Source organism: Etheostoma cragini, chromosome 20, assembly GCF_013103735.1.
Source record: "Etheostoma cragini isolate CJK2018 chromosome 20, CSU_Ecrag_1.0, whole genome shotgun sequence".
NCBI lineage: Eukaryota > Metazoa > Chordata > Actinopteri > Perciformes > Percidae > Etheostoma > Etheostoma cragini.
This window is the reverse complement of record NC_048426.1, coordinates 22,204,849-22,222,152: the sequence shown is the minus strand read 5'-3', so window position 1 is coordinate 22,222,152 and position 17,304 is coordinate 22,204,849. Positions and strand designations below refer to the sequence as shown.

The following is a 17,304-nucleotide window of genomic DNA, read 5'->3' as shown; positions in this document are numbered from 1 at the left end:
AGTACAGCCATGGAGGAATTACATACTGTGTATTTTTAAAGCTGCAAGATTGTGGGGATGTTTTAGGAAGTGAATGTGTTACCAGGGATTGAGCTAATGACTATCAAAGGTTTGACATGACCACAACCTCTGACTACTTGTTATTTTCTAAACCATGTCAAAATGCATTGAATGTACATGTGTTAAGATTGTTATAACACATACGCAATTGACAACATCAGAAAATAGGGCTTTTGCTAACGCTATGTTAGCTAGCTAGCTCTCTCGCTTCCCCTTACACAGGCTGCGTCTCTCCTCCTGTCATGGACACACACTGTTCGTTTGTTCTCTATCACTGACTCTTACCTTTTCCAAGTCTTTTCTTTTCTTTTGGTGCAGTTTTGCTCACATCTCCTCTCTCCTTTCGCCTGCAGCTGTCCCTCAGACCTACCAACTGTTAGGTTAGGTAGGTCTGTTATATGATATTCCTGAATCACAGAAACATCCAAAATGTAATCTGCTGGGTTATTTTTTGTATCTATATCTTGTTGATTATACATCTAACAACAGCCACAGGCTCTTAAGCTAAGCCTTTGGCTAGACTTTGGTTGCAACATACAGGTTATAGTGTTTACCGGTTACAGGCTACTGTACGGTTATTAAAAGTTGATCATCCTCTGCATCTCCCAATCAGAATCAATTATTTTCAGTGGCCATGATGTAAACCAATATAATAATAATAAAAAAAAAGTTGGGGTCACAAAGTAAATTCATAAATAAGTGCATGTCTTATTTGATGTGGTGCCAACAAATCTGCAATTAATCAAATTACCAAAGACAGTGAACCTGGAACTTTTGGGGCCACGGGTCATGTTCAAGCTTTGTTTAATCTAGCGTTGCATTTTGTTATCTATGAGTGCATTATTAAATTCAGGAAGTGTATCTTTTAGAAACATGAAAGTATTAGCTCTTGTTTGAAAGTGGCCGAACTCACATTGTGATATTGCACATAGTCTGGACACAGTCCACTCACATTTTACATATGAGCAATATAAAGGCACGGAGCGGGTGCATGTGTTATGACTATGAGAGACATCATTTTCAATGATGCAATCTCGTTTTTATTCTGAATGAAAAATTGCATTGTAACTAACGCTGCACAATAAGAGGAAAACATCTAATTGTGATTATTTTTGACTGATATTACAATATGATTCACAATATTGGAGGGAATGATAATTTTTGTATCATTTGCATGGTTATTGAAAAATATATTAAAATTAAAATGATTGTAGTGTGATGTTTGCGAGGCTTTAGTCTGTTGGACACAATTTCTAGGCTGGGATGTCTCTGAAGCACCACAACGCTTAATTCAGAATGGTTCAACACATATTTTGCCTTTAAAAAATATTGCGCCCCCATTTGGATATTAAACTAGTCCCCATACAGCTATACTAGTCCATATATTGGTTTATGAATTGTGCAGCCCTAATTGGAAGAATGCCGTATAGATCAGGTTTAGGGCCAGTTTGCCCCTGTAGCTCCACAGTTGGGCTCCAGGCAGTTTCTTGGTGGTTCTCTGCCAGCTCTGGCATGTCATGTACAGAGAGCCGTGCTGTTTATTTGAAGCTGACTTATTTTTGCTGTTAAAATGGGACAAGGCCATGGCATTTAAACAACTACCTGGACACACTGTCTGGTGTTCCCCACTGCCTATTGCGTCACACCAGCCCTACAATCTGGCTGAGGTGTCATGCAAATATTAATTAAATCTAACCTGTGGGAGATTTTCTCTATTAAACAGTTGGCACTATGCTGTGTAACACTTGAAAACATGGTTTCTATTGGAATAATGGCAATTTATTTTCTAACCCCACTGCTTTACTGTCTGCTGGGTAGATTGTCTTGATAACTAAACTTTAAAGCTCACACATCGGACCAAAGGAGAGGATGGGCAAGATAGTTTTCTGTACAATTTTTTATCAATGAAACAATCTTTGATTTCCGCTCGCATTTAACTGTGGCAAGGCATCTAGTTTCACTGTGATATATTAAGCATAAATTACTTTACATCTGCACTGACTTTTGTAAAATTCATTAATATCAGGCCTTATGCGTCATAATAACAAAAATAACAATACTTTGCTGTTCATGTTAATGCTGATCCCTGTTAAAGCTTATTGGTGATTAAGAACTAAGACCTGAGAGACTTCTTAGTGGACAAAGATGATTTATGTAAAATCTTGTTGTGTACCGTATTCCCAAGCCTTGTTGAAATGCATTAATGTGCAAATAAAAACTAAACTTGATGGTGAACCATGACTCACTTTGGCCTGTTTGTTGTCTGTTTCAGCTGTTGATTGAAGGATTAAGTAAAGAAAAAAAGAAAGTTCGTCTTTTTAAGGCTGTTGTTTCACTGATATCAAAGAAAATTCTCTGCTTGGTCATTCATTACTGGGAAAAACGTCACTGCACTTAACTGCCAAAACATTGCTGTTCCTGCAACTTGTCCATAACACACACACACACACACACACACACACACACACACACACACACACCCCCTGTGGTGCTATCTGTGTATTGACTAGCACATGGTGTATGAGGAGTTGTGTCAGTAATGTAGGTCTGTCCATCTATTTAAAGCTGATTAATTAGAGCACTTTGAATAAGGCCAGAGAGAGAGAGAAAGAGAGACAGAGAGAGAGAGAGAGAGAGAGAGAGAGAGAGAGAGAGAGAGAGAGAGAGTGAGAGAGAGTGAGAGAGAGTGAGAGAGAGACCACCGTTATGAATAGTTCATCTGTGTGCCTGTTCCCCAGCCACCACAGGGACTTTGGTGATTTATTGAGCCAGGTGACACAGTCTGTTTGTGACACAGTCTGTAAAAATATGCGTCCAGATTTACTGTAATTCTTGAACTAATTAAATCAAACTTTACTGGATCAGTGCACTCTAAGAAATATGGGAGACTGAGTTCAAGCAAATGTTCTGGTTAAATATAAATGCACAAGCTGTTGTATTTTATTTTGTGTCACTCTCTTTGCACTGAGGTGGCAACAAGTCCACATCACAAAACAACTAGAAATTGTCTGCAGGTTGTGGTTGTTCATCTTTAAAAGTTGTAAGTGGAGGTCATGAACAGGCTGAGGTGTTTTTGATGAATTTTGATCTTTTGTTACTTTGTTACTCATCTTTCTAAAAAAAAAAAGTAATCAGGAGGGAAGGTTTACATAATTACTCAGTTTGGTTTCAGGCTTATTCATGACAAACTCTACCCTGGAAATCCAGAGCACAATTTGAATTTGCTCAGCGAGTTACTCTGCCATGGAGTAATGCTTCTCATTAACTATGCCCTTGTAGCCGAGCTGCACCAATCACATCGGTGCATCTGATGTAGGCGGGGGACTTTTCATTACTCAATGCCACACCCTCAATCTTTTGGATTTAGGTCTGGATATCCTGGCTAGCCAAACTTCCCACTGCCTGGAGATTAGATTGATCTGATAATCACACCCACTCGGCACAGTGACTGGCCACATGTGTGGGGGTGAGAAATGGGCAAGGTTTGAAATCCCATTTGTACCGTTCGTTGCATCAAGACGCCGAAACAAAGAGTTCTAGGAAAGAGATCAGCGAGGCAGTGGAGTGCCGCCGGTTGGAGGTGACAACGGCCTTCAAGTGTGACATCCTAACCCTTTGCAGATACACCTTTTAATATTTCTTACAGCAGCTATAAATAATATTAATAAATAATAAGTATAGTATGATAAAAGTACAAGTATCAAATGAAAACAGTGTGAAAGGGATTGCTCGTAGTGATGAACCTATAGGGAATTATCAACTGAATCAGCAGCTCCCATCGGCTCCTCTTTATAGGGACTTTTAACTCATTGTTGCTGTCTGGTACTGTTCTGGTTCACTGTCACTGCTCTCACACTGTTGTTTTTAACTGCAGTGGGTAGCTGTTTTCAGTAAAAGAGTGCTAAAAACTCACTGTACACTATACCTGCTCAGCACTAAACAGCATACAGTTAAAAAATAGCTGGTGAACATAGTGGAACATTTAGCAGCTAAAGAGCTCTCAGGAGTTGGTCCAAAACCAGAGCTAAATGTTGGGCTGTAACGGCCGGATGTGTAGGCCTAAATAACCAACTCTTTGCGAACAAGTTTGCGTTGTACATTTAAAAGCTGCCCATGTCAGGGGTGATTCCAGGATTTTGAGTCAGGTGGCCCAGGAGGGGACCAATAGTCAGTCATGGGGGGACCGGCAGTGGGGTGGTGTATTCTATCAGACTACAGGCTTGAAAATCTGCTTAGAAATATAGGAAATATTGGATAGGATAGAACAACACAATGTAATTCTGCTAAACAACGAGTTCGATATTATTTCTCATGACCAAAAATCTATATTGAGCCACGCTGCTCACGCAGGCTCTGTGGACGCTCTAACCTGTTCACCAGGGCCCTGAAATGGAAAGCAGGAAGTTCTGTGACAAACTGGCCCGAGCATCAAAGTCGACGAGAATGATATGGGGCATCTTCACTACTTACATGTCACTGCAGATTACATGTAACGTCACAGCAAATCATCCATTGGTTGGGTAAGTGGGAGGAGGAGGATGCGATCACTGCAGTTGCCCCATTTTAAGACATCGGTGTGGAGTAAAGTTTGTCAGCTCTCTGGGGCCTCCGAACAGCCTAGGGCCCTGGCAGTTCACGAGCTGTGTGTCTGGAAAACATAGTCCTGTGTTGGTATTGTTTTGTTTTGTTTGTGGAACTTCTAGTGGTTCAAAGTTATCAAATTAGATCCAACTTTGTCATTGCACAGCGTAAAGGGTGCTGAGACAAAGAAATGCCATTTAACATCTAACAAGAAGTGCAAAAAGCAGTGAAGTGTAGAGTAATGTAAGGAGTTTATACAGAATGTATTCTGAAGTACTCATATAAAGAATAAATATAGAATGTGGATTAAGCCAAGTGCCGAACCTCCTCAGCGTAGGTCGACTCATCATTGCTGTTGATGATGAAGACCAGCCCCTGTTATGTTGTCAGCAAACTTGATATCGGTTGTTGTTGGTGAATGGCTATGCATGTGATTCCCTAAGCTGTCTCCATGACAACTGAGCTAACTCCATCCACTGAGGAAGGTCAAGTAATGTGGCTGAAAGTTTATGAAACGTAGGACCCTGTGTGATTATTTTTATAAAACTCAAGAGCACACAGGTTTCACAGGCTTCTCAGATGGTTCTGGGTTAACAAAGTCAGGTTATACAGCCCCATCAACCTTCACCCATAAGGATAGGCAGCCTGTATTTCAGTCATTGTGGGTAAAAGAAACCAATGATGACAACATCCTTCCGGTTAGGTTTAGGACCAGTTAGCAACATCACGCTACTTCCACAGTCAAGGCAGCGAACGCTTGTAAATAAATGGCTGATGCTGTTGTTTTTCTGGCGAGGACAGTCTCCCTGCAGTAGCTGGGGAGAGGATCTGGACATGCTCTGTTCATCAAACCAGAACACAACGACACTTAGCTCACACCAGGTGCTTCTCGGCTTGGTCTGAGCAGGTGGGTGACTGCACCTTGCTGCCTGATTATCCTGGGAAGCTTTGCCGAGCATTAAGGTCCTTGTCTTGTGTTCACATGCAGTCATAATCATGGTTATTTATCACATTATCAAATGGGAACAGATGAGAATAAAAAAAAAATAAAAAAAATAATGTTGCAATTAAAAATGCCATAGCACCACCATGTTGAGTCATCTTGATCTTTAGCTTCCCACTGACAAGGTTTGCGTAACTGCACACAACCATTAACACAATGTCCACATTTATACTCGCCTACTGCAGGGAAACCCGTCAAATAATTGAGTTTGTGCAATTGCTGGTCTCTCAACTGTGACCTTATGTCTTCATTCTTTCAGTGATCACAGTACTAATGTTAACAGAAGTGCAGAACATACTCTGCCCATCAGTGTCTCTCTCTGCCTCTCTCTCTGTTACAGCAGGTGTCTATACTGTACTTCACTTTGTTGCTGTGCATTTCACTTTGTGGGCATGTGCGTGGGTGGCTACTGGCTTTTTTGTTGTCTGTGTGTGTGTGTGTGTGTGTGTGTGTGTGTGTGTTGTTCTGTGTGGGTGCTAGCTGTTTGTATGCACTGCATGTGTGAAGAGAGGAGGACGAAAGGAGCTGCTGAATCTCAACAGAATCTCTCTCTCACACACACACACACACACACACACACACACACACACACACACACACACATAAAATGGAAGGCATCGGGATTCAAGGTTGTGTCTCAGGCTGCATGGTAAGAAGCCATAGAGGGCCTGCAGTTGCCAGGAAGGAACAAAAAAGAAAAGCTTTGATATTCTGAAATCTTTATGTGGCGGGCTGCGTATTTTACACCCGGGCCTTCAGTACTATCCTCCAGCAATTAAAACACCTTTGAATAACATCACCATGGCACTAGGACATTATCATGCGGAATAAAGTGATTTAACACCTTGAGAGTTTCAATACATTATTGCAGAGACATGAATACTACATGGTGACTGAAGCCATCGCTTTATAACATTTTCTGATTCTGACGATCTCCCGGCCAGCAGAGACGCCTGGCTGGCCCTGACGGCCCACCTCTGCTAGATGCTAGCTGGATTGATGCTTGCTAGCTGATCAGGATGATGAAATTTTGCATAGCACCCAGAGTGTGTTAGGGGGAACAAACATTCTGGCTTGTTTGGTTTGAAATCATCACAACCGTTGCAACAATGGCCTTGCAAAATAGATAGCGGAAGAGGAGGGACATGTGCATGTGGCAAACGTGCCAGATGTCAGGCTTTAGATCAGCAATGTGAGCCAGACTACTTGGCACGCAAAGTTTCAAGAAGTTGAAGCTTGTAAAGTCTAAAAAATATAAATTTGGACGCAAAAGGTACTTGCCAATTTCTCACACATTAACAAAAACATCAACAAAACAAACAATATTGATAATGTACAAATACTTCATTACTGTACTTAAGTATGGGGGGGGGGAGCTGAATACCCAGGGCCCTCATGTGAGGAGGGCCCAAAAAGATGCTAGAATGACTAGTTGTGGATGCGGGAAGGGGCCCATAGAACCTTTCCACAGGGGCCAGAATGTTGTGCTACACCCCTGGATGAAGTTTTCAAATAACCAATAAAACCAGGTCTTTGGTACAATCCAAGACCCGCATCCTTCATATTTAATTTCTCAATTACTGCAAGGCAACAAAAGATAAACATAAAGGATTTTAATGTTTGCCAATCTGTCTGAGCTGGAGCAGACAGGCTACCTTTCAAAAATAACTGACTGATTTTCTTTCTCCAGTTTTCTCTGTCAAACCTACTGAAGAGTGAGTGAGTGAGAGAGAAACAGATATAGGCAGAATGGGATACAAGCACTATAGATGAAGAGGAAGAAAAGAGCGCCGATTATACAAGACCCTCACAAATATCATGGTAAAGACCTACGAGGGAGTGGGAGCTATTTTAAACCTGGGCTGGAGCTCAGTGAAAGAAGCAGTGTGGGCTGATATATTGGCCATCATAGGAATCTGTGCTTGTGTGTGTGTGTGTGTGTTCCCCTCTGTGCAAGAACCTGGCAGATAGCGGACTGGGACTTTAAAGACATGTTACATCATGCTGACCGGACAGCATTTCAAATCATTCCAAAAAATCTTGAATATTATTTCAGGATTTTTCTGAAATGGGACAGTGAATACATCCAGACTGCCCAGGGTCAGTGACATGTAGGGTGGGTGTGTATAAATATTTGTGTGTGTGTGTGTGTGTGTGTGTGTAAAGAAAAAAAAGACATATCTAATTGGATAAAGCAGATGATAAAAATTCCCCTCTACGCTGTTTTGGACATTAAACCAAATCAAAGATTTGCTGCCTTTTCTTCAAGACTGACAAAATACAATTTTTTATTTTTATTTGACTAAAACAGAAAAAGACTAAACACAAGGTAAATAAATTAAAATAAAAACAAAGAATAACTTAGATACTGTAGAAAAGAGTGCAAAAAACAATAGATGATGAATACTGTAACTGGAGTATGAGCACTACTGTAAACCAAGAGGAGAAAGAGCACAACTAATAAATATATACAGGTTATCAACACTGTCCTAGGGGTAATGGGTCTGTGACAACTATGGAGAACACTGCATTTGTCAAAAGAATAAATATAGCAAATATTGCACAGTAGTATTTCAATTTATAGACATATTTTGCTGTTGTTGCATATTCCAAGTCAAAAATCCTCATTGGGGATTGTAATCATCAATCGCCTTGGTGTGGGACTATGAGTGAGAGTTCATTAGAAACTACTGAAAAAGGTGAACTTGTATCCAATATATTGTCATTGGTTAAGACAAAACAGATGCAAAAATAAATAGAGATATTGAAAAATAAATACCAAAAAAATACCTTTACTCTCCATGGACAGTAGAGTCGGGCTTGTAGACAGACTGTGGACTACAGCACACTCTGGTGGTGTTACATTAAAGTTCAGTTTAGACAGAAGGACACTACTTTACTTTTGATGCTCAAAAGTTAAAACCTAACGCTTTAAATATCATATTTCAAGGGAATTGCTGCTGTTTTATTGTATTTAATGCAAAGAAGATGTGGAATTTGCCTGCTCCTGAAGCAATTTTGTACCAAATAACAATGAAATAACTAGTTAGTTTAAAAACTAGCGAGTTACAAAAAGAAATGGCACCCCTCACAGTTGTTATAAAGGGTGATACTAGTTTGGTTTTACTTTATTTTGAACATGTTAAAACATTTAAAAAAATAAAAAAATGAACATGTACATTTCAGTACAAACAAGAAAACAAAATCAACATCTGTGACAAAAATATATTTTTGTTAAAGAAAAATTACGGTAAATGATTCAAAGGATTTTGGTGTCCAAAAAGGAATAGGAGGAATATTTTACCCCCTTTTTCTATTTTAATTAAATACACTTAGTATATACACATACGTGTATTTAAACATAGGCAGCACTACACACGCATACATACAAACATAACATACCTACATTCTGTATGCATAGATATAACTTAATAATATTTTACAGACTCAAGGTCCAGATTAAAAAACATTACATATTACAAGAGGGGTACACACAAACATAAACTCATACAGACATACTGATTTCCCCATATTACATATGGGGATCATACAAAACACATATACTTACCTACCTAGCTGCCTACTTACCTACAAACTGACGCATGCGCGACTCAAATCTGCACTCGACTCACATCGGGGAGTGACAACAGAATGTGGGAGTGACTGTATAACCATAGACACGAACAACTCGTGATCCCGGATCCATACACACATTGTATACAGGAAGTGCAGCTTCAGTCACGTGACATGCAACGGTAACAGTATTTTCTGTAGGAGTCCAGCTGTAGAAACTTCCAGCGGGTAGCTCCAGCATGGGTGTAACATTAGAAGCCTGGTACATGGACAGCTCCGATGAAGACCAGAGAAAGCCGCACAAACTGAACCCAAACCAGTCCGTTTCCATGGACGACTTGAAAAAGCTCGGCGTTTTTCACTGGAAGGTCCGTTGAGTAGCGCTAACAGTATAAAGCCATGTTAGCTGCTGCCTGCCTTAAGTTCCTACATTTCAGCTATTGTGTAAATTCACAGTCATTTATATCATGAGTAGCTAACGTTAGCTAAAGTCAAAGTTCGTATTCAACAGCTAGGCTAACGTCACTTAGCTAGCTAGCTAGTGGGTTAGCTAAATAACTGTGACCCACAGTGGTGGAAGAAGTAGTAGTAACAAGTCGTCACGTTACAAAACCACCCTGTAAAAATAATCTGTAACAGGTCCTGCATTGAAAATGTTACATAATAAATATATTTTTTAAGTAAGATTTCCGTGACTAGCGTTATATAGTCCTATCGTCAGGAAAATATTACTCAAAAAAATATATTTGAAATGTACTTGAAGGAATACAAGTAAGTTCTCCACATATTTGTATTATACATATTGTTGGGTAGTTTCATTTATAATATAACGTTGTTTTTTTTACACTTTAACATTTTAAAAACTGCATGTGTTTTCTTAATTTGTAAAGTATATAACTAAAGATGTCAGATGAATGTAGTGGGGGGAAAAGTAAAAGATTTCTCTCTGAAATGTAGCGGAATAGAAGTAGAAAGTGGCATGAAAAGAAAAGCCAGACATTTGTACTAAAGTACAGTACTTGAGTACATTTTCTTAGTCATATTCCACATCTGCCTTCTACAACTTAAACATGACAACAAATATGCCGACATTTGGTTTGTAGTTCTTAACTGAGGGAGTTTATAACGGTTGGGAAAACAAACTGTATAATAGCCAAATATTATAAACTACCAAATATTACCATTAACGTTACATGAGATCGGAGCTTTAACAATTCAACATTTTGCTGTACAAATAATTGTCTCAGAAATAATTGCGTTTAAACGATAAGTGTCTCTTTCAGGCCAAAAAAAAAGATTTTTTTACTTTTGAAAACAAGTTTTTATCTTTAGGTTAAAGATGATCTTTATAGCTCTCGCTGCCTCAAAAAAGTCAAGAGCATACTCAAAGATCTATCTCACCCCGGACACTATTCGAACTGCTGTTGCCCTCAGGCAAACGCTTTAGGACATTTTAAACATGAACAAACTGAAAAACAGTTTTTATCCTCAGAGCCATGATTAAACTTAATGCCTCTTGTGTCTTGAGTTTTAGGATGAATATTGCAGCGAATGTCTTGTCTGTGTGGTATTTCTTTTTAAGACAAATAAAGGCACTTAAGAGACTTCATGTACAGTACATACATACATTTGTTTTCCTGTTTTGCACTGAGGACTGTATTCAATTTCGTTGGACATGTAATGGCAATGAAGGCTCTATATATTACCATTATGTGACCCAGATAATGTACTAACACAGCCTATAAAGATAACAAATCCTCTTTATTATGTTAAAACATTTTTCCAACTGTATCCCCCCCTCCCATTTTAGTTTCTATGAACGAGCATAAGGTGAAGTGCCAACTTTCAAGGACCAATTGAAATAATAATTAAAGGAGATAGTCTGACCAATAACCACTTATATATTTGCAATTTCAAAACAAAATCCTCAATTACCAGTCATGCAGTTCTAAAACCTTAGCTAATGTTAGCAGTTAATTGCGGTTAAAGAAAGAAATGGGGATTATGTAAAAAAAGAAAAAAAAAGTTAATTAGACAGTTATGTAATAATTGTTACAGGCTTAACTGAGATTCCCAAACGGGCTAGCTGGTAGCATGGGATTTGCTGTTGTGTAACAAATAATGAAATAAGTGGAGTTAGTTTACTGATGGGAGCGGTTGTCCTGTTGTTGCAGCTGAATGCTGATATCTATGAAACAGACCCAGAGCTGGAGCAGATCCGTAAAGACCAAGGCTACTCCTATATGGATATTATCTCCATTCACAAGGACACACTACCTAACTACGAGGAAAAGGTAAACAAAGCACTGTACGGTAAAAGCTGTGCATTGTTTTTTAATTCTGACAAGATCTTCTAATAATCTTTTTATTTTTATTTTGAGAAACACTGTCACATTGTTAGAGAAGACTCTTCAAACTGTTGAAAATGAACTAGAGTAAGTGAGATTTTATGAGCTGTGGGATATTATTGTAATGCTTAGTTTCCCTCTGCCAGACCATCCACACGCTGCGGAGCAAAGGCGAGTCTGGCTAGTCCACAGTTAACCACAGTCCTCATAAAACCAGAGTTTAAAATTCCTACACAAAGAAAGAGGAAGGAACTGGAAGTGGAACGCCGATGATATAGACTACGATATGCTCCACAGGGGTTTATGACATGTTTACAACCATTGTTCTCAGTCAGTGATGACGAGGCAATGACACATTTAGGACAGCTAGCATGTGAATTGGCAGAAGAATTTGATAATTCAATGAAGAAACCACCATAATCCAGGCTTCTGTCTTTTTGTGTCTGTACTCTCAGCTCAAGATGTTCTATGAGGAGCACCTGCACTTGGATGATGAGATCCGCTACATCCTGGAAGGCCACGCCTACTTTGACGTCCGGGACAAAGACGACCGATGGATCCGAATCGCCATGAGCAAGGGAGACCTGATCACCCTACCGGCCGGCATTTACCACCGCTTCACCCTGGATGAGAATGTACGTTGCATAGATGAATGCAGGGTTTTCCCTGCCAGTGCGAGGTTGGGCTGTAGTGGGGGGGGCTCCTTGATAATCCAGCATAAAGGCATAGTTTCCTATCCTGAGCTGGGACACACATTCACACGGTTTGATAAAGTACTTATTGGACTTTAACTTATCATTGCACCTACAATAGTGTAGCTGTCCTCAATCTAAATCATCCTGTACATCTCATCTGTGGTTTTCCCTGCATCCACTGTGTATGATTGTGTGCGTGCGTGTGCGCGCGCCAGTCACTGGGGGAACAGAGCAGCAGACCCATCCGCTGCAGTGAGCCAACAGGATTGAAACTGCAAGTTTCAGCGACTTTACAGTGAAAACTCATCACAGCGTACATTGATGTTAACATGCATGCATGTTTGCAGGACAGTCTGAAATGTTCTGCACGCCTTTCACTGTAGGTTCTGTTAGTAAATGTAAGATGTTCGAGTCACACACATCTTGTCTTCATATCAGAATGAATCAGAAATGAATTTAACCCGTTCTCACCCCCACTTGGTCAGTGGCTGAACGTGGGACTGCTGGGATTGTCGCGAGTAATGAAAATGCGATAGGGGGCCCCGGCTGTCAATCAGTATCTTCCAGTGATATAGACTACATTCAGACTGATCGGAACGCCGTTTGTCTCTACAGAACTACGCCAAAGCCATGAGGCTGTTTGTGGGGGAGCCAGTGTGGAAAGCATACAACCGACCCGCTGATGACTTCAACATCCGCCAGAAGTACACGGCTTCTCTGCAGGGATCCTGAGAGAGAGCTGTGTGATTTCATATGACCAATAATGATAAAGACAGTCGGTAGCAGAGCAGTCATATGATGCACTAATGCACTCATATGATGCTTTTAAGTGGCAAATTAAATGAATCTGGCCTACACGTAGACAAAATCAGAGGTGGAGTTTCAGTTAGTACATTCACTCAAAAGGTACAGGACTTTGCAGTATTTTCCTATTTACACCGATACATTTTAGTTATCAGTTAAAATTAGATTCTACAGAAGGGCGCCTGGATAGCTCAGTTGATAGAGCGGGCGCCTATATGTAGAGGTTTGCTCCTTGACGCAGCGGGCCTGGGTTTGACTCCAACCTGCGGCCCTGTGCTGCATGTCATCCCCCAGCCGGTCCTGTCAAAATAAAGGCCTAAAATGCCCCAAACATCATCAAAAAAAAAAACTTTTTTGATTCTACAGCCAAATCGTAATCAGATAATAAAAGCTTGTACACTATCCAACAACATAAGTATTTAACCTTAGCAATTCAACAAGCGACATTAAAATGTTGTCAAATGCATCAGGAATAATGGTGCAACAACACAACATATACCGTACATACAATCACATATGTAGCATTTTGAGAACTTTTGAGAAGATCAATTTTAACTTACATAAAAGTTTCCCCCAGAAAAGTTGTTTAGCCCGGTGGCAAGCATCTTTTTTCCAACGAGGGCCCGGCTGGGGCCAGTCAGACTGATGCAGCATTAATGTAGAGCCCTATAGTTTCTGTGATAACAGAATCATGGACGGAATTGCCAAATTGAGAATAAAAAAAAAAAGAAAAAAAAAAAAAAAGACAGATTTCAGAGGGCTCTACATTAAGTCGGTGCTAAAAGCTAACTGCAGATTTGAAAATATGACGTTTTAAGCTTCCAACCGAGCCGCCCCTCTGTAACTAGTTTAAAAACATCTTAAAAATACATTTTAAAATGTTTTCCCCAGTGGCTGAGGCCTGGTTGAGGGGCAACTTATGCTCGGTAGTCCACCAGGTTTGCTATGCACTGGGGGAAGCCCTGTGCCTTCTCCTAAATTGGTTGTGTTTGGTCAGATCAGATTTACTTTACAGATCTACAACTGTTTCATAGTATTTTCTAATTTCCTATTCAAATCTCTGAATGTGAAGTCCGATGTAACTTTACCCGTCTCTGCTAATGGGCTGGAACTTCTCTGACAGATTCATGTACATTTCTTGTTGTGTGGGACATAAAGCTGCTGCTATTTTCAATCTGTCTTTTGGTTTTTTATTATCTTTGCATTAAACTAGACACGTTGATTTAAAATAATTTTATTTAGGATAAAACAAATTTTAATATACATAAATATGATCAATGCAATATGTAAATCATAATAATTAAAGATCCACCAGCACAAATCAATAAAAGATTTAACAAAAAGAGTTTTGATATAATCACAAGCAGAAAAAAAAAAAAAAAAAAATCAGCTTCTCTGATATTTACAATTTTAGACTCCTAATATTTTACAGCTTTGGACAGGATACGATGCAATCTGAAGGGCTTATGTATTTTAACTGCATGAGTTAATACACCTGGCAGCTGAAATGGAGTGGTCTCTGCCTGTCAATCCAGTATTAGAGGCTGTCAGACCTCTGTGGTAGTTTATTAGTCTTTAAGCATACTGAAGCTCAGGATAATGCCCATGTCAAGACTCCCATTATGAGCCTGTGTCTCACTTAAAACCAATACCAGTCTGTAGTGCTTTGAACATCTATGTTGTGAAGTCTCTAGTCCAATATCACAATGCTCAACTTAATGATTTCTCTGTATCGGTGTGACTCTTTCATAAAAAAAATAATTGAGGAATAGTTTGAAATTTTGGGAAATTCTTTTATTTGCCTTCTTACAGAGATTTAGATGAGAAGATAAAAACCAATCTGATGTCTGCACGCTAAATATGAAGCTAGAGCTTGCATCCAGTTGAATAGTTTCTTGGCGGGACAATTACAAGGTGAGCTTGTCCGTTTGTACTGTAAGTTAACCAGCGGAAAAGACTTTTCTCTAGTACAATTGCTTTAACACAGAACTTTCACTCAAGCTTAATATTTACGGTTCAAACATGAGTGGTATCGATCTTCTCATCTAACTCACAGTAAAAAAGCTAATTTCCCCAAAATAAACTATTATTTTAATCTGTAAAATCAAATAAACCGGCCATTGTAGGGCCATTTCCACCAGCTTGTATGAGCTGTCCGTGGTTTCTGTTGCTTTAAGAAAATGTGTGAAACATAAGTGGGTCACCCCCTCCAAAAGATAAGGAGTGTCATGCCCCCGGCGGGCTGCCGTGAAGAGAAGTGAGTACCTTCCCACTTTCATTTTGTGAGAATAAAACCAGTACTGAAAGAAAAAAGCGTGTGGGTACTATTCCTTTACAGATTCTACTCTATTCACTGTCACACTGGATGAGAATGCGGTCGTGTGTGTTCATATTCTTGCCTCTTAGACCAGTTTGAGACACTGTGTGTTGAAGCTGTCCCCCTCGCGGCCGGCCACCGCCTCCAGCAGAGCCTGCTTCTTCTGGGTGCTGCGAGACGACTCCAGCTCGTACATAGTGGTCAGGTTGAAGAGGACGCTCTCGTGGAGGTAGAGTGCGGGGTCCTGCTGCACCAGGCCCTCCAGCTGGCCCAGGGACTCCTTCAGACGGCCCAGATAGAGCAGGCAAACCGCTGCGTTGTTGTTGGCCTTGGAGGAGGAAGGACAGAAGAGTTATCGAAAATGTATCGACTGCATCCTTCTACTTGGTGTGAGGCTGATGTTGAGCTTTTGAAGATGGATTGGAGTTTCATTTGAGTTCCCCAGTTAAAATGATAAATTATAAAATTGATGACCAAATCAAGCAGCCCCGATGATAACCGGAGACATTGCACAGAAAAGCTGGAAGGATGACAAAAAATAGTTCCAACAAAATGATTGCAACACGTTGGAAACAACCTCATACACGTGAAGCTCTCTATGGCTCGCATAAATGCAGCACCACAAAGACTTGGTACTCTTGGCTCAGCATTGCTGAGTCCTTGATGTCCATGTTGTAGACTTGTGCTTTTGCCCCCTTTGCTTCTGTCTGCATGTGTTTGGTCCTGTGTGTCTTGTTTCCGTCTCTCTGTCAATGTCTTTTGTTTGTGTGTGTCTGTTGTTGTGTGTCTTGTTGGTGAGGTGCGAGCTCCGTTCCTGCTGTTGTGTTTTTGTTAGGTCTCGCCCTTCCATTCTTTCCTCTCTGTGTTTTGTTTCCCCCCCCCCCCAAAAAAAAACCCTCTGTCTTTTTGTGTTGTGATTCGACAAACGAGTTACAACGTGTTAATTAGTGAGCTTTAGAGTTGCTGGTGGGCACATCCTTTATGTTTCACCCTGCTTTCAGTCTTTATGCCAAGCTAAGCATGTCCTGACTCCAGGGGCCAAATTAAACTGTAGATTCATGACTAAAAACTGTGTGTACGCACACAGACGGAAATATGTATACACATTATTTACGTCAGATTTACAAAGCCGCAGGTATGCACAATTCTGTTTTTATAAATCTTAATCATGTTTGCCGTAAATAGATGTCGAGACATCCTTACAGATCAGTTTGCATATTGATACTGAATAAGAGCAATGGCAGGGAACTAGTACAACCTCCCTGATTATGTTGCTTTGCGAGGTTCTCCGACAGCCCCACAACAGCTGTCATTACCAGGCTGTGGCTATTTATAACGCCCAGACCAGTAATTCATCACATGTATGTGCAAACCATCACCGCGGTGATATCTCAGTCATCATTATCAATCATCAGAGGGATGCTCAATGATTGAAATTTATGGAGCTCATATTGAAACAAAGTTTACAGAGAGCTTCACAATTCAGGGTGAAATTCAATGATCAACGACAGGGAAATGATGGCTCCAATGCCAATAAAAAGAATGCAAAAATATTATCAGTGAAATCTGCAAACAACCAAGATTTCACTCTCTCTCTGGAAAACGGTGTGCACGCCTGGTCTGAAGTATGCGTATGACGATAGATCCACTGATATGTTTGATGAGACAACACACTGCATGCAATTGGCCTTGGTTTAAGTTGTGTTTCTTACATTACTTTGACTTAATGTGTGTATTAAAGCTGTGTAAAGTAAAAGAAGTGTTTATTACAGTGGATGTGGTAGCACTTACAACAGGGTTTTTTGGGTCAATTTTCAAGACGTCGGTGAAGGATGAGTGTGCATCAGTGTAGTTGTTCTGACTGAGGTAGACAAAGGCCCTGAAAAAACAAAACACACACACACACACACACACACACACACA

The 17,304-nt window shown here is 40.2% G+C and overlaps 2 protein-coding genes across 4 annotated transcripts in view; one reads left to right on the top strand and one right to left on the bottom strand.

Moving 5' to 3' along the window:
• Positions 1-9,315: 9,315 nt before the first annotated feature.
• On the top strand, positions 9,316-14,434 carry adi1 (acireductone dioxygenase 1). Its single transcript, XM_034857712.1, has 4 exons — positions 9,316-9,585; positions 11,392-11,511; positions 12,021-12,200; positions 12,876-14,434. The coding sequence occupies exons 1-4, from the start codon at positions 9,457-9,459 to the stop codon at positions 12,990-12,992; spliced, it is 546 nt and encodes a 181-aa protein (XP_034713603.1). The 5' UTR covers positions 9,316-9,456; the 3' UTR covers positions 12,993-14,434.
• A 948-nt stretch (positions 14,435-15,382) lies between these two features.
• trappc12 (trafficking protein particle complex 12) overlaps positions 15,383-17,304 on the bottom strand; it is a 34,059-nt gene continuing 32,137 nt past the window's right edge. For 2 of the 3 annotated variants that reach the window (XM_034857669.1, XM_034857668.1), the window contains exons 11-12: positions 17,173-17,260; positions 15,461-15,709 (exon numbers count right to left, since the gene is read on the bottom strand). In XM_034857669.1, coding sequence (XP_034713560.1) covers positions 15,467-15,709; positions 17,173-17,260 — 331 coding nt within the window. In that variant the 3' untranslated portion in view covers positions 15,461-15,466. Of the gene's footprint in view, positions 15,710-17,172; positions 17,261-17,304 lie in introns of all 3 variants that reach the window. The other variant, XM_034857667.1, reaches the window with a different exon arrangement.